Here is a 24492-nt window from a genome sequence, read left to right as displayed (position 1 = left end):
GTTGAAAAATTTTTATTCGAATACTTTTCAAATTTAGAAATGATAGCTCGATAACATTTAAATCAAGTCTTCAGATTCCCCTAAAATCGTGAAAAAACATTAGTTTGTCGAGTTCTCCTCGAACACCTCGGAAAAAACTAAAGTGTAGTTTCCTATTTGTGTAATTCACCCTGCGATGTTTTATCGGAAGTAAAACAAGTTTCAAGAATAAAAATATGAACCAAAGATGGAAGGCAAATCAGTTTAGCTTTCTGCCATTTCATTAATAGAAAGTTTAATATCTGGGTCATCCGGGTTTCCTTTCTCTCAACTCACTGATATCCCTCCATTCGGATTTCCCTCGTTAGTATTCGTTACCGCTTCTCGTTCATCTTCCAACCGGTTGTGTACTCCCTGCCCTTTTTTTTGTTGCGCCCTCCCTTCCGACCAGTCGACCTTCTGGTAAAATTTGAAGTGAAAGCAAAAGTATATCAGACTTCGAGCAATTAACAAGCGATCGTTTGCTGCAGGAGAATCCGACTGAGGAGGAGAGTTGAGAGATTTTTTTTCGTGACCCATCGAACTGTTTGATTTTTTATATTTATTTATTTATCCAGAGAGCGTTTCCGGTTCGAAAGCAAGATGTGCATGTTATTTCTGTACATCAATCCAAATCCAGGTCCAGATGGTTTTTATTTGATCCTAGCGAATACCAGAGATGAGTTTTTCTACAGACCCAGTCGTGTTTGTCACTTTTGGGAGCATAATCCCAACATTATTGGAGGTGAGTTTTATATTTTGTGTGAAATTTATCCCACATGAAGTTTGGAATTAAGAAAAAAACTTTTTCTCACATTCCATTTTAGCTTTGGTTTGGTAATTATTAATTTGAGATAAATTGATTGATAATGAATAATATATGGATTATTAAACTTAAATTGGTTAATTAATTGACTATATTTAGTAAATAGATGATTTACAACTCTGATTTATTGACTAGCTAATTATGTAAACTACTTTGTTCAAAATATATAACTGCTACATACTATATATACGTTACAGAACAATTGAAGTTTTACAGAAAATGAAAATCTTTAGATTTATTTCAAATTTATCAATGAATTTCCACTCAAACTTTTCTCTAGAGATTTATGTTTTGGCTGAAATATATTCGTTGCGGTGCATTCGTGTAGCGTAAGAAAAAAGGTTTTAAGAAAAAAATTTTGGTTCAGAAATAATTAATAAATAAATTATGATTAGTTTGTAAAAATCTTGATAAATGTTTATATATTACATTTTTTTATGTTAACGGCTTTTCAAAGGAAAGAGTGTTTTAATAATTTACATATTATTATTTCCCTTTTATTTTATTTTTGCTATTTTGTTGACATACAGTCACATCCGCTTTGCAAAAAGATTTTATCTTTCAATAGACTTTTTAAAAACAATTGAGCAGGTTCCTACAAAATAGGAAATGAGAAAAAACTAAATGCCACAAATTTTCATTGACAATTTTTGGTTTGCATTCTTTTAAATGGATTTTTGACAAAATTCATGCTTGCAATCATTTGCAAATTTTGCGCTAGATTATCATCGTTTTATTAATTATTCTCTGCCAAAACAGCATCTTTTCAACAATGCCTACGCTATGATAAAGATTAACAAATGGGCTTACTTGGAGAAAATCAGATAAAAGGGTGAAAATTTTCGCTTTCTGAAAAGCGATTTATAAATTTGAACAATTGAATTGAAAACACTATGCAAACATTTAAAACTTTACTTACTAAGAGTGTAAGCATAATTTAGTGTGAAATATTAAACCGGTTTTTTTTACAATATCGGCAATATAGTTAAAAAATTTTACAGACTCAAGCTTCTTATAGTTAACTGTGCATGTGCATAGTCCTAAGTGAATTGAAGGGTTTGCAGCAAAATTAAGTCAACTTCCTTTTTTATGATTTTGAAGAATCTGGAAGAAGTTTCGAAATTTGAATACTTAAATTTCATGAATTATATTTCCCTCTCATGTTTTGTATGCCTTTGAACCGGAGCAGCAACTTAGACTGGGGGCTAGCTTGTCCTTGCAACAAACGATGATATTATGTTTTAGAAAAAAATGTGAACTTTGCTCAAAATTTACAAAAATGGATCTTTTGTGTTTCAAGAGCTTCAATTTTGCAGAAGTCTCATTGCATTGCTTCGTTTTTTGTCCAATGTCGCTAAGTGGGCTCTTTCCTAAAGAGAGAGAGGGAGAGAGAGAGACTCCCCCCCCCCGACATGTTAAGGGTAGGGGACTCATACGTTTCGAAAACTATCTCATCAGACAAATTGCGAATACAAAAAAATGGTCTTTCACAAACCTACCAGCAATTTTTGACGTAAAACATCCCTTTTAAGCACCTAAATTATCTAATAACCCTTTTAAATAATTAATTTTGCAGTGGAAAAATATTTCTGATTCTGAACCCCAATTGGCTCAGCGAAGGGGAGGGCTTGAGTGCACCCAGAACCCTTGGTTTTAACTTGTACTGTCAAACTTAATGCGATATACTTTACTAGAGGACCCGACAGACGTTGTTCTGTTCAATTTTTGTAAATTGAAAAGTTAAAAATTTCAATAAACTATTACGTGTTTGAGCCATTTGGTTGAAAAAAATAAGTAAAAAGAAAATGTTTTAAGCTGCTTGGTGTCAGAATGCGTACATTTATTACAACTTGATTCATCTAATTCTGTAATTCCCACTGAGCAGTTGTTTTGTTAACTATTTTTCCTCTCGTACTTGATTTTTTGTTCCTTCAGCCTTACTTAAAGGATAAAAAGCGTCCTCAGATATTAAGTGTAAAAAACTAACTACCCATCTACAACAAACGGGAATTCCCGCTGCAACATCCCCCGTATGAAAAAGAATAAAACAATCAAAAGGATATCGTTTAAAAAATGATAAAGGTAAAAACAGTTCTCCGAATAAGGTGAAAATTACTCATCCCCCCTTCCTTCCTTCCGATGTAAAATAAACACATTCTTCAACTAAAATGAATAAAGGCTCTTTACAAACGAAAAGCAATTCTTAGCAATTTGAAATATTTCGCCAAATAAACAAAAAATACAATAAATTACATTACAGTAACTTTAAAATGTAAAAAAATGATCACGCAATTCTATTGTTTATAGTCAAAGTTGCCAAGCCACCACGTTACTGTAATCCAGTCAATCAGTAAGCGAAGCCAACTCCCACCGATCTGCAGTCTGATCTTTTGAAGGAAAACTTTTAAAACTTCATATATTGTCTAATTTGTTCTTTCCACCAAAGATAAAGATCTTCCACTGCACTGATCTTTTGTGTACCGAACTACCCTGTTGTAATTTATCTGGAAGAAAATAAAATTTGTTTCTCCTTTAAATTCCAACATCTTTTCCTTTAGTAATGTACTGATTAGCTAGATAATCTTTAAAGTATTCTTGATATTGGTGCCAAAACTCAGATGGATTTCAGCCGAGAAACAAATGTTGCTAGGTGCGGTACTTTCTGATCATTTGGTTAGGAAAACTCAAAGCACCGATCCGGTCTAGGGTTCAACTGCGACGACAGAGCACACGTTTTGCGTGAACCTTCCAGTACTTTATTTGAAAATATATCACTGGACCTAAAATCGTTGCTATGAAGAAATGAAGGTTTCACTCTCTCTCTACGTTTTATCTATTCTCAATTGACATATTACAGTAAGAAATTTCATTACAAAAAGCAGAGCTAGCTTTCTTATTGTTCTTTGGCAACGGGTTAAATATTTATTTCAGTTCTCGCTCAACAATAGGTTAACATAAATATTAATCATTTGGGAGATATAACCATCCAATGTTTAAACTAATTAATTAATTAACGAAACCGTTTCCGATTCGATCCATCGCGCTTCGAAACCATTCTTGCCACAACTTAATTACACACAAAAAATATGATCAAAATCGGTCCAGCCGTTTAAAAGCCTTATGGTGACAAATGTCCGCACAAAAGATTTTTATATATTAAGATATACATTTAAGTACTGTTAGAACCAACTCCCTCCTCCCAGAAAGTAAATTCTGATTGCCCTAGTGTTGTAGATCTTATTTTTTCACATGAAATAGGTTTGAAATCACATTTTCACAAAATCAATTTCGTTTAAAAAAAAACAATTATATCATTAATAAATTACATGATAGATGCAGATTAGCATTAAAATAATGCACACATATACTGCATGTTGCATGTGTAATTTTGTGTGTTTGTAAATATAAATCTGGTTTTATCACAATATTGCACATGTATTGAAACTTAATTTTTTTTATCTGTAGCAATTATTCTCTGCATGTATACAAACAATCCCTTCCGCAGATAGCGCAAACAGACGAATCATTTTAGTAAACATAAACACCGGGAAAGAAACATCACCTCAGGTCAATAATCAGGTTTGGTGCTTCGGCCTTATCCTTGGGACAGAGCAGTTAAGTGGAAGAGAAACCCTGAAATACCGCAAGTGATAGTGAACAGAAGAGGTCATCGAACAAAGTGTTGAACACTGTTTGTGGCGTGTTTAGAAAAATAGACGAGATCTGACTTCAAACAGTTGAAATATAAGCAAATGCGTATAAACTTTAACTGGTGGTTTTTTTTTTTAATTGCAGAAGAGCTCAGAAAACGTAAAAAGCGTTCCCCCCCCCCCCCCTTCAAAAAATCGTTTGCAGAAATCAAATGAGTTTTGTATAATACAGGGTTCCCAAACTTTTTCTATTTGCAGCATCCTTTTAAGACTCATAATTTTCTCACGGAGCCCCAGTCTATCTCTTTTATGAATATTTATTGATACTGTGCAGACTTTGCAACATCTCTCGCAATCTCTTTACACCTATGGGTCTCGTAGCACCTAATTTGGGAATCCATGGTACAGTAAAACGAAATATTTTTTCAGCAATCAATCTGGAGTGTTTCATTAATTACATTTTCTTTGCCAGAGCTACATGCGTAAGTGTTATCATGTATTACAGTAAAACTTGATGAACTGCACAACTTAGAAAATAGGATGATTTTTTTTTTTAAATTGATTTTCAATTGAAGGCAAAAGAGAAATAGAAGACTCATCACGATTCGAATCTCTATTACTTTTACGTACTAAATTTAATAAAAATCTCGAGCAACACGTATACAGTCAAACCTTACTACAAAATCATTCTTACTACATATAAAATCATTTTTGAAAAGAGACGGGTAAAAGAACGGAGATTTTTCAATATTTTGTTACCTCTTATATGTTTACTCTAGATTCTGCATGTCCACTTACACAGTTCTGCAGCTTGAGTACCCCGATTTAGGGTGATTTATTAAATTAGCCAGTGAGGTAAAACATTTTAATTTTGAGCGGACAAGGGAGATATCTCATTGGTCAAAAGTTTGTATAGAGCGAGTTGGGTTTGCATGAGAAATTTAACAAAAGCTACCCCCCTCCACACTTAATCTTTTTATTGTATTGCGAGTTAAAAGCTTTCGTAACGTCAAGATAAAATTACTTTTCAAATTAAAATACAACTGTTAGAGTAAATTTATTTTCTAAAAAGTAGGGACAGCAACTTCAAAACAACATGACTCTACTCTAGATGTAAGAAGCTGATACTTTTATGATAGATTTCAAAAATGAACATTTCTCATTCCGAGTTACCTCAAGGTCTTACGTAACAATCTCATTATGTTTTTACCTCAGCAATTCGGAGTCGAACATAAGGTTTTATTTCCTGTATTTTTCACGATTGGCTCTTCCGCTCTCGTATCTTATTATTTCTGCTTCTTAACTGTGACTATTAGGCAAATGTGGTTCATTTCCCACTACCGTGAAAAATTTTTATCATACCTCCACCCAACACCATTGTAGATCACCGTGACCTTGACAATGTGATGGAATGTTAACGTGACATGTTGCCATGAAGTTTGCTATCTTGGAAACGATCGTCATACCAGCAACGAAGAGCGTTTTTTCAAACCTTTTCTATGCTTAGAACGAAAGCTGTACTTTATGCAGTTGGGTAAAACCAAACTTTCTCTGGTTGTCACGTCATGAAAAAAAAAAAAAGACAATGAAATCAGGTAATTGTTTATGGCTGGTCATAGAATCATGATTTGTGGCGTGGAATGCCTCTAAAAGAAAATTCAACCTTTTCTGCAATTAGTAGCGAAACATTTTATTGAAAAGACCGTTCTGATTTCTTAAGGTGGAATTTTTGTTGAGATATAATATTCATTTGAATCAATTGGAAATGAATAATTCTTAAGCATTGTTCGAGATGGATTTAATGAATGATTAAAAGTATATTTCATACCAAAAGACAGAAGATAAAAACCACTGTTTTTATCTTACTTTCTTTTCTGCAAGGAAGTAAGAGTCTGAATAGTACTAATTCTATCAATAATAATTTTAAGTTTTAAGAAGTAACTAAAATTGGTGTTTAGAATATGATTCTTGTTTTTATGTCACATGAATAATCAGAAATATTCCAAATTAATCACAAGTATTTACATTTCTGGCATTTAAAAAAAAAGTTTAGTTCATTTCAAAACATGACGTGTCATCTAAAAATTGTATTTAATTAACAAGCTAAACGATTAAAAATAAATTATTTAAATCGTTACTGATAACTTACGAGTATTTCTTGAAAGAAATTCAGATGCAAGTCACTTCTTGTGTGGAAGTAACAACTTCAAATTTCAGAGAAAAAACGATGTGTGTTTGATTTGTGTGTTACTCTATCCAATTTAACTTGTCTTCTTACTTCATCAACGTTGGTTATTGCGTCAATGCATTTGATTCATTACAACAGGGGGTGGACGCTGATTGGGTATCAGTCTCTATAAAATTTTTGAAAAACTTCACTAATTTTACCTCTTACCTGAGCCGCTTATTGGACTGCACTGTCATGCGAGTGAGTCATCTAGTCTAGTGTTTTCATCCGAGTTTTTGTTTACTTCTTTTAAAGTTGTGCCGAATATTGAAGATTGCTCTGCTAATGGGGTTGTTTCCTTCAGTCAAAAGTAGTACTTTTTGTCACTGAAATTGATAGAATAAGCCAAAAAAAAATAATAATAATTAATAACATGGAAGTGGAAAATACTTTCATTTTCCCAACAGTTATTTTTTAATTAATTTTTTAAAATGTCAGATTCTTCAAACAAGTCGTGGTCTTTATGACGTCACAAATGATGCATTATGGCTCATCTTTCTACCGCATTCTCCACGTTATGATAATCAAGAAGCGAATTACAATTGCGCTCTACGCTTGCTATTAACCATATCGTTCCAATACACATGAGTAAAGATGCGAAATAAATAATTTTGCACTGTGAATGGCAACACTGAATGGCATTTTCATTATTCTGTGATGTCATCGACAGAAGCGTTAAACGATTGAAAGAGCACCGATTTAAGTAATTCTTTTAAAATATTAAACTTAAAGAAATTATTTTTCAAAATGATCAGATTCTGTGTTTTCAAGCATGCTCTTTCAAAAAAAAAAAAAAAAATACTTTTAAAATTTTGGAAACGACCACATTCACTCAACATAATTTTCAAGGTACCACCCATATTTATAATATTAGCTTCACGGTGACAAGCACATCGCAAGGCACTTTTACATCATATAGAGCACAGATAAAAAATGATATCAAGTATTTCATTGCTTTCTTCTTCGGAAAAAATATTGTTCACTTTTTGTAAGTTAAAGGTTTTGAGCGTATTCCTTAAGTTTACAGAAGCGTTCCAGGCTATTCCATCAGAATTTGCATTCTGTGATACAGTTTCTCAATTTCTTCTAAAGCTCAATTTTCCGGGTTTCAATATTTAGTGATGGTTTTCGAAAAGGTTTATATTTTTTTGCGCAATGCGAACCTATGAACACTGAAACTTCAAATGAGAATACCAATTCATTATCAGAAAAATAAACTCTATTTTATTATTTTCTTGAATGATAAATCTGCCGTTCATTAATGTGAGATAATTTTTCTTGCTCTTCTTACAGATAAACAGGAAGGTGATTAAAACTTCAGACTTCAAACGATACTTGTAAAAATATTCGCCGCGAATTAAAAGAAATACCGCGTGATTTTACTTTCAATCCCGCTAAATATCATGCGAAAACCCGCGTGATTTGGGAATGGGATAGGAAACCCTAGTTTAAAGCCACCTCTGATACTGATCACGGCAGCCACTCGACAAGATTTCACAATGCTTCTATCAGGATTTCAAGGAGCCAAGCTTTTGCTTCAAAAAATGATTAACTGAAGAAAAAAAAGCTTTTTTTTTGGGGGGGGGGGGGGGGGGTGGAGTGGGAATTATCTTTAAAAAAAATGTCTTCTTCCAGCACGTTTTGAAAGATGATTTCGGTGATTATTTTTATAAGGTGAGTGCACTAAATAAGATCGTGTAAACCAATAAGGCCAAGCTCTCATTGCGATTTTATCGTCCTCAGAAAGCCTAACTGATGATAAAGCGTTATCAACACACAGTTTGTTATCAACAGGCAACAGTTAGTAGCAACAGTTATTACAAAAGAGTCGTGTAAAAAATTAATTGATTTTATTTTAGAGTTAATTTTGCTTCTTCGTGGTTCAGTGAAATTTACTATTATAAAAACAGTTGTTGATTGTTCGAGAAAGTCTAATTTATGGAGTTGACGGTTTCCAAAAGAAAAATGTCGCTACATGGCCTTATTTGGCGCAAACACCTTACATATAGATTGATACCATGGAAACTTCGCGATCCCAGCTCGGGAACCCTTGTTCTAAATATATACTTTGCTTTCCAGCAACTATTTTTCAATTCCTATTTATTAGTTCACACTCTCTATCTGTATCTATTTACATGCCTTGTTCAAATTTTGAATCGATAATAAAATATTTTTATTCATCCACCCAAGTTCAAATACTTTTTTTTAACTTGTAGTGGATAGCACTTGATGTTAATACAGTTTTTTCAACTATTAATTCAATTATTAAATTTAATATTTTGCCACTTAATATTGTGATCCTGCCATGTATACACATTTTTATATTCATTGTAGTTATTCCTTAAAAAGTAACTAAAATAAATTTTTCTTTGTTTACCTAATTGGAAATCGACTTAAACTTTTTTTTATAACACTGTGTAGTGTTAGTTTCAGAAAGGAAACAAATAATGTGTCATTCCACAAAAAATCAGACATTTTGTTCCACATGTCACAGTTTGATAGATCCTTTCAAAAGTTCAAGTAAGAAAGAAATATAACATGTAAAAAAAATTATATAAAAAAAACTGTCTAAGAGATCAAACATACATATGTAATTATTTTTTCTGGGGGGAGGGATTGTTTATATCAAGCGCTGAAATTAAATATAGATCTGTCACCTGCAGGACAAAATGTCTGCTTTTTCGCGGAATGGCATATGTACTCCAAAAGACAATGCTTTGGGATGAATTGGGGGACTGCTGCTGATGGCACATCGCCATGTCATTTTTTTTTTTAATGAGAAAAATATCCTGAACAATGCATATTGCGCAGATAATTCTGTGATTGTGGTTCTTTATGATGTGAGGAGAAAACTAAATTACTTCCAGTGAAACAATTCGCGCAGAGTTACATAACATGTTGTTTAAATAACCTTGAATGCATGATATATAGATCGGTGAGGTATAAAAAGATGTGGCGCTACGTTTCATTTTCTTGAATCTTCCACAATAAATGTAAGCTGTGATAAAAATCACTGGTTAACAAAATTATCAAAGAAAATAATTCAATGTAATGCTATAGTATGTTGCAAAATCGACAATAAAATCAATTGTCTAAACACATAAAGAGCAATTCGTTTCAGTCACACAATTCAAGTCAGCAGCAATCAATAGCTTTGCATGAACACGGTTTGATCAAAGTATGGTTTTTTTTTTCATTCCCAGCATTTTTCAGATTGAAAAAAGTTGCTTGTCGTTTTTTATTTTTTCTGTTTCACAGCAGTTATTTCGTTTCTGTTTGTTGAACTTGGGGTAGTCCGGAATCTTCCCCAGGAGGAAATTTCATTTAATATCTTAGCGGAATTTCCCAAACTGTGTGCCTCAGTACTCTGGGGTTCAGTGAGATGGGGCGAACTGCTGCCACGAAGTGTCCATGGCATCAATATACTATACACTGGTCTGCAAAAGTTACGGTATAACTAGTTTTTTGCGTCTGATTTGCAAATGAGCGAATGTAGAAACAGCACTTTTGGAAGAAATGTGCATCAAACAAAATAATATTGAATGCGTCATAGACATTTACATAAGTCTAATGAAAAAAAAATATTTGCAAAAAAAAAAAAAACATTTGGCGGAAAAATTATTTTTTGGAGTTAGCCGAAAATTACGGTCTATAAGGTGAAATGACATAGAAACATAACAAGAAGGGGTTTAATAAAAAAATTCGTTCGAATTTATTTGAAGGCATTGGCGGCATCGACTGTTCATGTTGTCAATCAGGTTGTTGGACATCGAAATGAGAAGCGAAGACCAAACGGAGTAAGCACGGCCCGATTAGGATATCCAAAGGCTCTAGGCCAAGCACTTTTTTTGTTAAAACAATTTCAGCCATTTGGGGGCCCCTGAAAAGCAGAGACCTTAGGCAATACGGCCTAGGAGGCCTATTCAGTAATCAGACCCTGTAAATAAGCCTTGTCCCAGCTCGTGTAACGACTTTGGAGGAGGACTCAAATCAGCAAATCTGTCTCCCAAGATAGTCCCAAAGATGTTCTATCGTAATCTGGTCTGGAGATTGAACTGGCCATTCCATCTAATCCAAACCATGGCCCTCAAGATAGTCTTCAACAACCACGGCCGAATATTATCATCCATCAGAAATCGTTACCACTGGGCCAATGTTGAGAAGTTCAATTTTTGTATGTTTTGCACCATTGACGTCTTTGAAAGGCATGACGTGATGTCACCCATGGCTAACGAATTGCAACTCAGCCATAAATGTTCAAAGCATGAGGCTTCCTTTAAGCACTTCTTGCTGAAATGGGAGATTCTGGAGAAGATTCTTTATTTCTGACTTTATCTGGGATAAAGATTGCTTTTGCTTTCGGACATCTATGGAGTCTACTCTCTTTTGTCCACCTCAGAAAGCTTTCTTTTCCGTTCACTGTTGTACCTCGTAAATGACACCTTACCGTATTTCGTGTACACTGTCACAACGACTGAGACAGTACTAATCGAACGCCTGAAATAATTGGTTGATTCCGTCAACGAACAACCAGTACTCTGCATTTCAGGAATCATGCCTTTTCGAACTGAGACCGGTCAGTCATGATTGAGTTTTTCAGAACGTATGGTAATGGTAAATGCATGCAGCAGCAACTGTGATTGATGTTGAGTTTTACTTTTTTGAAATGTACCATGTTTTCTATTATAGGTGTTCGTATTATTTTTTCAACCGTCTGTAATTTGATTAATGTGGCCCGCAAACTCCACCATAAAAAAGAAATAACGAATTAATGCCATTTCTATAGGGAAACGATAACTTTGTCCCGCCCATGACGCTTCACATATTTCATTAAAAATAATGATTTAAAAGGGTAATGCTAAAAATTTTACTGCTTAACCAATTACAAACGAATGTGTTCCTTAAGCAAAATATTTCGTCGTTACTTTTTTAAACAATTAGTTTAATGAAATATATGAACCGCCACGGGCGGGACAAAGTGACTACTTTTCGTGTAATGGCCCAATACATAGTTTATTTTAAAAATGGTTTAAACTATTGTTTCTCAAAACCTTTGCTCTCAAAATCTACAATTAATTTTTAACATTAATATACAGGGTGAGTTCGATCGAATCTGCCATACGAAAGGGGTTAAAATGATTTAAAAGGGTAATGCTAAAAATTTTACTGCTTAACCAATTACAAACGAATGTGTTCCTTAAGCAAAATATTTCGTCGTTACTTTTTTAAACAATTAGTTTAATGAAATATATGAACCGCCACGGGCGGGACAAAGTGACTACTTTTCGTGTAATGGCCCAATACATAGTTTATTTTAAAAATGGTTTAAACTATTGTTTCTCAAAACCTTTGCTCTCAAAATCTACAATTAATTTTTAACATTAATATACAGGGTGAGTTCGATCGAATCTGCCATACGAAAGGGGTTGATAGATGAGCATAGAACCACCCATTATCGTGTCCAATCCTTAACCGTAACCGAGTTATGGTAAATTTAAGGAAAATAAGTAAAAAAACAAAATTTTGTGAAAACGACCGATTTCTGAAATTCCTGTAAGACCTATAAGGAAAATAAATACATATTTGGAAAGAACAGACTAAATCCTACAAAATGATACCTTTCGCATTAAGATAGTCGCATTTTATCGAGAGCTACAAGCTTTGAAACAATGGACACACTCAGAATTAAAATGGTGCCAACATTTTTAATCGACATTTCCAAAACAAAACCGTAAGAGCTACAATCAGGCAAATCTGCCAAAAACTGGCCCATTCCATTAGCTTTCAGATGATACAACAACGAATCATATTGGGCTTCAAGTTCAGCTGAAATTCAGGCTTTTGTTTGAAACAGTGTAAAAATCTGCATTCGTTAAAAAAGGAAAACCAGCGAAGAGTCACACTTTTCTGTTTTGAATTTTCTGTTTCACGATAGCATGTTGCTTTCTTTGTTTAAGAAAATGATATTTTTATATAAAAATAATAGTTTTAACATTTAAGTTAGAGAAAAAACACATGAGATAACGATTCGTAGAAATAAAAGAAGCATTACTTTCCCGTGCTTTTCACAAAGGGAAAATCAATAACAAAAAATGTTACACCAACATCGATTAGTACATTTAATAAACCTTCAAAATTTATAATAGCTGCTGAAATTGGTCGCCGCCACACCTGATACACGGCTCTTGCCCTTTTGCGAACGGAAACAACCGTTGCTCTTAGAGAAATTTCATTCCTTAGTGTTTCCCTACTGCTTCAGCAAGCCGGTCGCTCAATTCTTGCAAACTTGCTACTTCTGTTTTGTAAACTTCTTGTTTTAAGAATCCCCAAACAAAGAAGTGCACTGGCGTCAGGTCTGGGGATCTAGGGGGCGAAGGGATGGGGCCCATACGACCAATCCGTTGGGTATACTGTTCAGTTAGAAATTCCCGAATGGCATTTGAAGAATGTACAGGGGCTCCATCGTGTTGGAAAATGATTTCCGCCCTCTCCTGAACAGGAATAGTATCAAGAAGGTCAGGCAAATGATGTTCAATAAATTCTAAATATGAGCTTCCTGCATTATAAGACCTTAAAACGTATACAGACCCATCAAATGATTTCCGATTACGATTTATGATTGTGAAAAATATCGTCTGAAAATAAAAAGCATTTGTTTAACAAAACAATTGATAATAAAAACTAAACAGAATTATTCATTTGCCATAATATTTTATGTATCGTTTGCTTCTTTTTAATCTTCTGATATTTTGTAAATGTGTTTTGGAAAATGCTAGAATTATAATTGTTTTTACAGTAAATCAGTAGAGAGTGTATTTTTAGTTTTTGAAAGTTTTCGTTAAAGTTTCTAAAGATAAGTTGCTATATTCTTTTCTCGATTTTTGGGTATGTCTCGATTTTCTAACGAAGAGTATGCTGATATGCATTTCGTGTACGGATTTTGTGATGGTAATGCTCGCAGAGCGGAGAAAGAATACCGTCTCCGTTACCCAAATCGTTCTGCACCTAATCGAGCTGTGTTTGCCTCTATACATCGAAAGCTCAGGGAGACAGGCTCATTTGGTACGTTGTTCGAGAGGGGCCAGGATCACCGTTCTGCCGATGTTGAGGAATATGCGCTGGACCGAGTAGTGGAAAACCCAAGTGTCAGTTCACTCTCGATTGCTATAGAAGGTGGACTATTACAACGTAAAGTGATGAAAACATTGCACCAAAACAAGTATCACCCGTATCATTTTACTCTAGTACAAGAACTGCGCAATTCAGATTTAGAAAAGCGGATAACATTTTGCAGATGGCTACTAGCCCGAGACACTGAAGATCACCATTTTCTAAGAAAGATATTGTGGACAGATGAGTCGTTGTTCACTAGAGGGGGCATCATAAATTTGCATAACTGGCATCATTATGCTGAACATAATCCTTTCTTAACCCGAAACTCATTATTTCAAACTCGATTCAGCATAAATGTTTGGCTTGGCGTAATAAGAGATCATTTAATTGGTCCGTATGTGTTTCGAGGTAACCTTAAAGGAAGCTCATATTTAGAATTTATTGAACATCATTTGCCTGACCTTCTTGATGCTATTCCTGTTCAGGAGAGGGCAGAAATCATTTTCCAACACGATGGAGCCCCTGCACATTTTTAAAATGCCGTTCGGGAATATCTAACTGAACAGTATCCCCAATGGATTGGTCGTACGGGCTCCATCCCTTGGCCCCCTAGATCCCCAGACCTGACGCCAGTGGACTTCTTTGTTTGGGGATTCTTAAAACAAGAAGTTTACAAAACAGAAGTAGCAAGTTTGCAAGAATTGAGTGACCGGCTTGACGAAGCAGTAGGGAAACTAAGGAATGAAATTTCTCTAAGAGCAACGGTTGTTTCCGTTCGCAAAAGGGCAAGAGCGTGTATCAGGTGTGGCGGCGACCAATTTCAGCAGCTATTGTAAATTTTGAAGGTTTATTAAATGTACTAATCGATGTTGGTGTAACATTTTTTGTTATTGATTTTCCCTTTGTGAAAAGCACGGGAAAGTAATGCTTCTTTTATTTCTACGAATCGTCATCTCATGTGTTTTTTCTCTAAATTAAATGTTAAAACTATTATTTTTATATAAAAATATCATTTTCTTAAACAAAGAAAGCAACCTGCTATTGTGAAACAGAAAATTCAAAACAGAAAAGTGCGACTCTTTGCTGGTTTTCCTTTTTTAACGAATGCAGATTTTTACACTGTTTCAAACAAAAGCCTGACTTTCAGCTGAACTTGAAGCTCAATATGATTTGTTGTTCTAGCATCTGAAAACTAATAAAATGGGCCAGTTTTTGGTAGATTTGCCCGATTGTAGCTCTTACGGTTGTTTTTGAAAATGTCGATTCAAAACGTTGGCACCCTTTTAATTCTGAGTGTGTCCAATGTTTCAAAGCTTGTAGCTCTCGGTAAAATGCGACTATCTTAATGCGAAAGGTATCATTTTGTAGGATTTAGTCTGCTCTTTCCAAATATGTATTTATTTTCCTTGTAGGTCCTACAGGAATTTCAGAAATCGGTCGTTTTTTCAGAATTTAGTTTTTTTTACTCATTTTCCTTAAATTTACCAAAACTCGGTTACGGTTAAGGATTGGACACGATAATGGGTGGTTCTATGCTTCGCTTGGGCTCTTCTATCACCCCCTTTCGTATGGCAGATTCGATCGAACTCACCCTGTATAACTAGAGCAAAACTATTAACTAATTCATAAGCAAGTTGCAAGAGGTTGACTTTGGATGTCCCACACGCGACGCATGCAGATAAATTAAATTTTCAATAACAAAATTGTTTAATAAAAAGATAACTGTGTCAGAAGTATCTTTGTATTAAGTGCAAAGATTTAAAAAATGACTTACTCCCGTTTTATTAAAATATTAAGAATGACAAAATGTTAATGAAATTTAAGCGTCTTTTTGTCCCACACGTGACGGTGGAATGGCCCATTAGGATATAATTATAAGGACTACTATGATGCTATGAATATTCAAAAAAAGAAAGAAAAAAAAGAAATACACTGCTCGAATTGAAAATGCAACACCAAGAAGGAGTGTTCAGAAATTCATGTAAATTTTAGAGTACACGTATACACCACTGAGTTATGTAAATGATGTGAAATGCGCAGCTCTCCGACGCACGTAAAGATATAAGGGAAGGAAATTGCAGAATGGGCAATATTCGTGTCGTTATTTCTGACTGGAGAATTACCCAAGAAATTTTGTTTTTGTCTTGGAGGATACGTGTAACACGAGAGAATGCCAGGCCGCCGTCGACTAAGGCACTTCCAGCAGATAGACGATTTTACAAGGGGTATGGTGAGCGGACTGAGAAGGGGAGGTTGGTCCGTAAGTCAAATCGCAGCTGATACCCACATGGATGCGAGCATGGTGCATCGGCTGTGCCGAAGATGGTTGGAACAACGAAATGTGGCAAGTTTGAGAGGTGCAGGGGCAGGCGACTTCAGAACGCGTGTATCGTCGCATCCACCGGCAAGCTGTAGCAGACCCAAAAGTCACTTGTTCCCCGATTCTGCAGCAGGTGCAAGATACCTTGAATGTTCCCGTGTCAACCAGAACCATTTCCCATCGTTTGGCCGCACGTGGTCTGCAATCACGGCGTCCGCTAAGAAGACTGCCATTGACCCCACAACATAGACAGCGACGTTTAGTATGGTATGGTGCAGGACTAGAGCGACGTGGATGGCAGAATGGCGAAAGGTCGTGTTCTCAGAGGAATCCCGCTTCTGTTTATCCAGTGATAGTTGCCGCATACTGGAGAGCCATCCCTCTGGACACCATCCGCACCCTTATTGACTTTATGCCTAGACATGTTTATTCGTGTATCGCTGTCCGCGGTGGTCCTACATCCTACTGAGCCGATGCCGTTCTCGCTCTGTATTCTGCCTATCATTTTGAAATTAAGATCATTTATTATTCCTTGCTGTCTCTGTCTTTTTTCCAAATTTCATCACTTTCTGACCACTCCTTCTTGGTGTTGCATTTTCAATGTCGAGCAGTGTACATCGGAGTGTTCTCTTCCATTTTAATCCGTTGAACTGCAAATTTAAAACCATTAAAAGTTACAGCGTCTGTTCTGTTCTAAACCTGTTTGATTAGAATGCACATCTCGTCTGATATTGCTACGTTTCCAAAAAAGAAAAGAAAAAAACGAGGTTATAAATCATTTGGCGTTTTTCAGAATGAATTACGGAGCGGTTTTCAGACAAAAAAAAAGATTCTATTTGTAAAATTCAACGTTTTAGTAACGCAAACTCGTTGTATATATAGTCAATTTGCGATAACTCGAATATAAAAAACCGACGAGAAACTTCGACTTATCGCAAGTTCGACTAACCGCTAGTTTTGATTTTTGACATTTTAATATTACGGTCCAATATTTTATTAATATGACGACAGTATTATATACTCCGACATTATAAAACCATAAAATATTTTAATTAATATGCACATATAACAAACAAAACTAAAGAATTTAAAAGTTTTTTTGCACAATATGCACAGTTTAATCAAAAAAAAAATTGAGAGAAAAAAATCAAAAGCATGGTTTTGATTTTGATACTGCTGGAATCACTTGAGTAGTGTTGATTCTAATTCAGGAAAGGTGCACATCTTTCATTCATTTCAAATTCGGATTTATAGATTCTACCGTCTTAGAAGTTACTCGTTTTCTTTTAATATCATTGACAGAGTACTTGCTTAGACTTTTTTAATAGTAAAGAAAACTCACTCTGTCTCTCAGGAACTTATCAGCAAATGATCGAACAAAAGAATGAAGAGGAACGCATCTTTACTTAGGTCAGCCTTTAAATAAAGGTACAATCAGTTGACTTGACAACTTAAAAGCAAATTCGTATTCCAGCAAGTGTCAGAGCAAGCATATCAAAGTGTAAACAGTAGAGTACAACAAAAGAAAACAAGCTAACTCATTTCCGCACGTGTAACTCCATTTTCGCACATTGGCTCAATAGGTGCTTTTCTTGCTTTAGAGGTTTATTATGCAGGAATTGCAAGAGAAGATGAATTGATTTTCTCTCCTAGTCACTTGTTTTTTACTTTTTTTTCGTTCTTTCGAAATAAATTTCGAGACATCTTTGAAAATTACTTCGAGTTAAAGGAAGTTAAATTTGAGATAATGAGAATAATTAGCATAGAATTAAAGATGAAAGAGTCGGGACTTGATAAAAACTTCTAGTTACAGTAATATTCGAGTTATTGAACTTCGAGTTATCGCGAATTGACTGTATAATCCAAATAAGAAATAGTAAACTGTATAAGATTTCCTCGCAATTACAACACAATCCAACACATAACAATTATTCCTCTTACTGATTTTTCGATAGCAGAAGGATAAGTAATCGTGTAATCATAGCTAGTAATTTTCAAGAGTCTTTTTTTTTCTCCTTCTTGATTTAACCACAAAGAGAAGCTTTGTACCATAAAACTCCTAAATCGGAACCAGGGGCAGACTAGATTATCCCAAAAAAGCACCAACCTTGACTTCCAAAGCGCGCACAAATTCAAGAGTGGTAAAAAAAAATAATAAGAAGGAACGAAAAGCTCACCGGTTTGAGGGTGGGGGGGGGGGGGGAAACGAAGGCACAAATAAAATAAAGTAAAATAAAATAAAAATAAATAAAATAATTTTAAAAAAAAACAAAGACACTTAAGTTCAAGAGCGAAAAAAAAAAAAAAAAAACGAGAACGCACCGGTTTGGGGGTGCAAAGACAAAAAAATTAGATGGTGTACTGTACAGGTTTGAGAGTGCGAAGAAAAAAAGACGAAGGCGAACAGGTTTCAGGGCGCAAAAAAAAGGGGGGGGGGATGGATTTAGGGTTAAGGGCACAAAAAAACCCCTGAAGATGCACAAGTTCAAGGGTGCAGAAAAAATCGAACGCACACAGGTTCGGAAGCGCAATTAGAACAGAAAAAAAATGAAATAAAATAAACGAAGTCGCACAGGTTTGAGGACAAAAAAATAATAATAATAATAATAATAATAATAATAATAATAATAATGATAATAATAATAATACTAATAATAATTTGAGTTCCGAAATTTTGAATTCAAATTATGTTTTTCGCAATCACGAACTGCGACGGGACCCTACTCATTGGAGTTATTGTTTCCAGAAACGGCTCCTGTCCCTAAAAGCCTGCCCCTCCTCCTGGGCGGTTACGTGTGTATAGTTGTTTGTGTGTGTCTGGTGTAGGCTTGTGTGTGTGCGTAGACCTGTGTGTATGCACGTAGGCGTGTGTGAGTGTAGGTGTGAAGTCGTGTGTGATCTTGCGTGTGTGTAGGACATGGACGCCTCCGACCAGGAGAAGCGGATAGCTCAGGACCGGGGGACAGCCGCGCTGGCAGCGGGCGGTGGTGCTGTAGAGGCCCCTGGTCCAAGCTGAAAAAGGAACCACAATATCAAGGGCGGTCAAGTGAGGACAATAAGCAATCGTGATTGCTCAAAAAAAAAAAAAATGAAAGCGTACTAAGTTCGAAGGCGCACAGGTTGAAGGACACACCGGCTCGCGGATTGATGGCCCGCGGGCCAGTCCGCCCCTGATCGGGACGACATATCTGGGTCCTTTTCAAAATTAGTCATGTACTTTTCAAAAGCTGCCTATGTCATATGAACGACGTCGAGAGTTCTCTCACATTGCAACCTTAGACGGCTTGCACGGAGGGCAGAGGCGAGTCTACTGTGGCAAGACTGTGCCCATCTGCCTTGATTTCTGAGACAGTGCTCAAAATTCTTTTGAGAACGTTATTTAATCAACAAATGACTTTAAAATTTAATAATGTAGCCCATTTTTCCAAACAAAATCAACTTTGGGGACGGCGCCTATCTGACCTCCTCCAAGCATCTCTTCTGACCCGCCACGTTTTTGGTGCACCAGCAGTTGTGGTTTTGTAACAATATGTTATTTTGTAATAACGTTCGAGGCTTCATTACGTCGTTCTTGGTTTTAAAATGAAATGATGCAAACACTATTTCAACACTTTTCACATCACTATGGTACTGTAGTTCGTCATCTTCCCTTCGAAGAAAGTTCGCGAAAAAAATATGTGTTAAGAAAATGAAGTAAATTCAAAAGAATCTAAGAAGTTGAAAAAAAAAAATTAAATACATTATGCGATAAAAGCTCAAATTTTCCTGCTATTCTCCATTTTCTCAAGGCCGACGAGCGACCATGTCAATCCAGTCAGCAACTACGGGCTAGGCCAAAGGGAGGGCCAGGCACTGAATCAGAGCTGTGTGTAAGTTTTACAAGTTTTATGTCACGTGATAAGCTCTAGTTTTATTATTAAGCAAAGATACTTCAACCATTCATGAATCTCGAAGATCTCCAGACCTTGACTGAAAATAACTCCCATTCTCTCAAAGATCACGTTCTTGCGAATTAAAACGAAAACTCGCTATGAATATACATACGCTTTTAAAAATCAGAGCATATAAATTTCACCTTATCACCAATCTGCATTCTTCCAAAACAATTAAATGATGAAGGGAAGAAATCGACATGGCGTAGCTCAAGAAAAGTTCTTAGGGCGTTTTGAATGCATGGATTTTGGGCATCCCCATCCTGAACTACAGACTAATTTTATACCAGAAAAGTTTTGATCTGTTGACCTTCGTCATTCTGGAAAGTGATCCTTGCCAGAAGGGTTTGTCCTTCGTTCAGAAAAGCTTGTTTCATTGAACTCGATATCTGATGTGAAGTTTCACTTTGCTACTGACGTCAGTAAAGTCCGGTTTTACTTTCGCTTCGGATTTTTCAGATAACCAGTTTTAGGAAAGAACAATCCGTCATGGTGTCACGAGCGAAGCTGACATCGATTTGATAAATGTCTAAGACTCTAACCATTTGCTCATGGTCCTGCAAGAAATCACGTACTTGGCATGTTTTTTTTTTATTTTTTTGGTCGTAGACATTTTATTTGTAATGCATCTTACAGAATCTCTTGTGGAGTACAAAACGCATTTGGTGAAAGAACTGCTGTTAACATGAACTGCATGAACTGCTTATGACTGCGAATAAGAAGAGTTTTATAATAAGTTCAAGTTGGAATGACTCTGAATGCCCCCCCCCCCCTAAGACGAAAGTGTGTTTTTCCAAATATATATACATTATTTATAGCAGTCGCTGTGATCAAATAGATTATTCATCTTTTAACAAATTAAACTATTTTCTCATTTCTATATAATATTTAATACATCATCCATTCTACTTTGATATTCAGTATGGTATTAACTTCAAAACTGACCAGAGCAGGACAGAGGTTTTTTTTTTTTTTTTTTCCTTAGGTAGCTCTTTTTAATTAGTACTGAATTCAGTAGGTAGGTTCTAAATTTGCCTAAAAAGGGATAGCTGTATTAATGAACTGAACACATGGTTTAAAATACGTTTTCCAAATAACTCATAGATAGGTAGGTGTAGAAATGAGGAACTATCAGATTTTGAGTTTTCCTTTTCTGAATTAACGCTTTTAAAATTATTGGAATTGATCTCAATTTCGTTTATATTGCTCCTGTGCACTTGCCAACTTTCCAAGTCGCGAGTGAACGTCTTAGAAATTATATCATAAGCGATCTGTTTGCTGGGATATTTGATGGATGTCATCCACCACTGAGGCTACCTGAATTTTCTCCTTGAGGGGAAGGGTTTGGTAATAACAAGTCAGAATTTTCTTCTGGGGAGGGGTGGGGATAATAACAGAAGTCCTAGTGTCCTAGCAGGATTGACAATATTGCAAACAAACTCACAGATTCTTGTAGGTTTATTCCATTGAACTATAGGGAATGGTTTATCCAGCTTCCATCGCTGCTCCCCTGACTGCCGCAATATTCTCATCACAAAGAGGTGTGAGGATGATATATCTGGAGAAATCGAAAGCGTAAATTTTGAAATCTTGAAATATTAAGGGAGGGTGACTCAAAGCGGGTAGGTCACCCAAAGCGGGTAGGCCTTCGTATGCTCCCCGCCCCTCAGGGTGTGTAAGCGGCGATGCATAATTATGTCGTATTTACATGAACATTTCTTTTAGGATCCACTTTTCTCCAATGACTCCCCACCTTTTAATGCTAAGTCTTAGAATTTTAACACGCATTACTGCACAGAGTGTTCAAATCGGAAACACTACTCAAGTATGGGCGCATGGGGCACGAGCCCCAACCCCCCTATCGGCCGGCGGGCAGATGCGTCCTCAAGCATAAACACCTTTTTTTTTAAAAAAAAACCTTAAAAAAAGCTTTTTTTCTTAAATTTATTAATTTTTAAAATATTTTGCTGCTGCAATTTCCTTTTTTACTTTCTTCTATATATAATATATAGAAGAAAGTATTGGATTCGTGCAAATATTCGAATTTCGAATTTTGACGGATTCGAACGTTTTGAGGTGTGCTGAGTCCATTTCGACTATTTTTGGAAAATGTCTGTCTGTTTGTGTGTATGTGTGTGTGTGTGTATGTGTGTGTGTATGTGTGTGTGTATGTGTGTGTATGTGTGTGTGCATGTGTGCGTGCATGTGTGCGTGTATGTGTGTGTGTGTGTATGTGTGTCACGTCTGTGTGTGACCAGTTTTTTTGTGGCCGCTCTACAGCAAAAACTACCGCATGAAATCGAACGAAACTTGGTACACATATGTGCCCCTATGTGAACTTGTGCCCATTGGTTTTTGGCGCGAATTCCTCCAAGAGGGTGGAGCAATGGGACGTTTTTTGAGTTACGCGTGATTGCTATTCCTCAGGAAGTAACTGGCGGAATCAAACAAAATTTGGTCCATATGTTGCCATTAACAGGAACAGGTGCTGATTGAATTTTGGTGTCAATAACTCAAACGGGGGTTGAGTTATAGAACGTTTTTTGTCGTCAATTGTGACTGCTGTATCTCAAAAAATAATGAACGGAATGAAAGAAAAATTTATCAGCAAGTAGCCCTTAGTAGGTATAAGAGCTGATTTTATTTTGGTGTCAACAGCTAAAAAGGGGGGTAGCGCAATCGCCCGTTCTTTTTTTCCATTGTGAGTGCCCTATCTCAAGAAGTAATGCTACGTTCTGATTGAAATTTGGAATATATGTGAATCCATATGTAAACAGGCTTTGGTTCAATTTTGGCGCCAATCGCGCCAAGAGGTGATGATTTATTTTTATTATCATTATTTTTTAGCGAATAAAAATAGTTTTATTAATGCAACAATAAGAAAGAAAAATCGTATATGGATTGTCGTCTGCGTATTTCTCGTGATTTTAATTGTATGGAAATGATCGGAAATATTCGATTCGATTCAGAGTCACAACTGACTTCAACTGCATTTATGTCGAGGACTGCATACTAAGTGCCTTGCCTCCATTATTTTTTATATACCGATAGATGGCAGCACCATCACCGGATCGAGCAGTTAATGAGAAATTAGAACTAGTCCAAGAGCTAATAGCTACCTGGTGCTAGCACCCCCAGAGGTATCGTTTCACTTGGAGGACATTGAGACCACGAGCATATTTAACGTCGCCCAGTCCCCTTTAATGACGACGGTGGGTCTTCGACCAGCAAGGATCGAACCCGAGGCCCTCCGGCCCCGAGTCCAATGCCTTACCGATCAGGCTACCACGGCCCCATCGGAAATATTATCTCAATGATTTAAAATTTTTAACTGTTGCCGTCTTATGTTTGTTAACAAATAAAATATTTGTAATTAATTCAAGCAAGGCTTTTACAATAACTTTCAATTTTCGCTCTTTGCTTTGCTTTTGCAATAATTCAGACATTGGGATGGTGGTCAAGTTTTTGCATGTGTAATTTCGTTTTTGTTGGGAATATTGCTTCCTCGTCAAGCATGGGGAGGGATCAGAAAAAAAAAAGAAAAATATAGAAGAAAGTTTCGTGATAGCCACAACATACTAGTTTTTTTTTTTTTTTTTTTTTTTGCGTTTACAAACCTGTGCGATTTCTCTTCGCTTTTTTTTTTTTTTCTTTTCGTTAAACTCGTAAACCTGTGTACCATTTTTTTTCTTCTTTTTCTTTTCCTTTCTTTCCTTTTCTTTTCTTTCTTTTTTTTTCTTCTTGCACTTTTTTTGCGTCCTTTGGGGGCCAAGGTTGACGTTTTCGGGAGGACCCAGCCCGCCCCTGTCCAAAGCACTAACATTTTTGAGGAGGCACCATACCTGCAAATAAAGTTTAATTTTACTCATTTATTGTCGCACTGTAGCAAGATGTAAATATGAATTCTGGAAAAAATAATCCCATTAAAAATTTGATCTCTATCGCAAATCCTAAAACCACTCCAAATTTCAGTCGACATTTGCACTATTGAAAGTTACATAATAGATAATTTCGATATTTGTGGATTACTGCAACGAACAAAGTTTGACGACATCTTGTAATAATGTTTAATTATCGTATACTGTATCACTTTACTTTTTATAATATAAATTCTAGGTACTGCCAAATTTAGCATGGCTGGATTAATACACAAGTATCAACATATTTTATTGATTCACAAAATAGAATAAGTGGAGGGCACCAAATAAATTTCGTGCCCAGTGTTTTCAAAAATCATAGTCTGACCTTTCATGCGTATTTAAAATATTAACACACAATAAAGCTGCAGAATGCATACGCATAGTTTCGCTAAATTGAGTAACATTTCAAGTCAATGGCTCCGTTTTCACTTTTTTACTAAACAAAAACTTGTCGTAAGTGTCACGTGCGAAACGCTTCCCGAAGCG

General features: G+C 35.8%; 1 protein-coding gene across 1 annotated transcript in view; it reads left to right on the top strand.

The window, feature by feature from the left end:
- The first annotated feature begins 448 nt into the window (after positions 1-448).
- Positions 449-24492, top strand: part of LOC129234654 (transport and Golgi organization protein 2 homolog) — an 81494-nt gene continuing 57450 nt past the window's right edge. The window contains exon 1 of the mRNA XM_054868694.1: positions 449-763. Coding sequence (XP_054724669.1) covers positions 622-763 — 142 coding nt within the window. The 5' untranslated portion in view covers positions 449-621. The remainder of the gene's footprint in view (positions 764-24492) is intronic.

This window comes from Uloborus diversus, chromosome 1 (assembly GCF_026930045.1).
Source record: "Uloborus diversus isolate 005 chromosome 1, Udiv.v.3.1, whole genome shotgun sequence".
Lineage (NCBI taxonomy): Eukaryota > Metazoa > Arthropoda > Arachnida > Araneae > Uloboridae > Uloborus > Uloborus diversus.
Note: the sequence above shows the minus strand (reverse complement) of the source record. Positions and strands in the feature narration are given on the sequence as shown.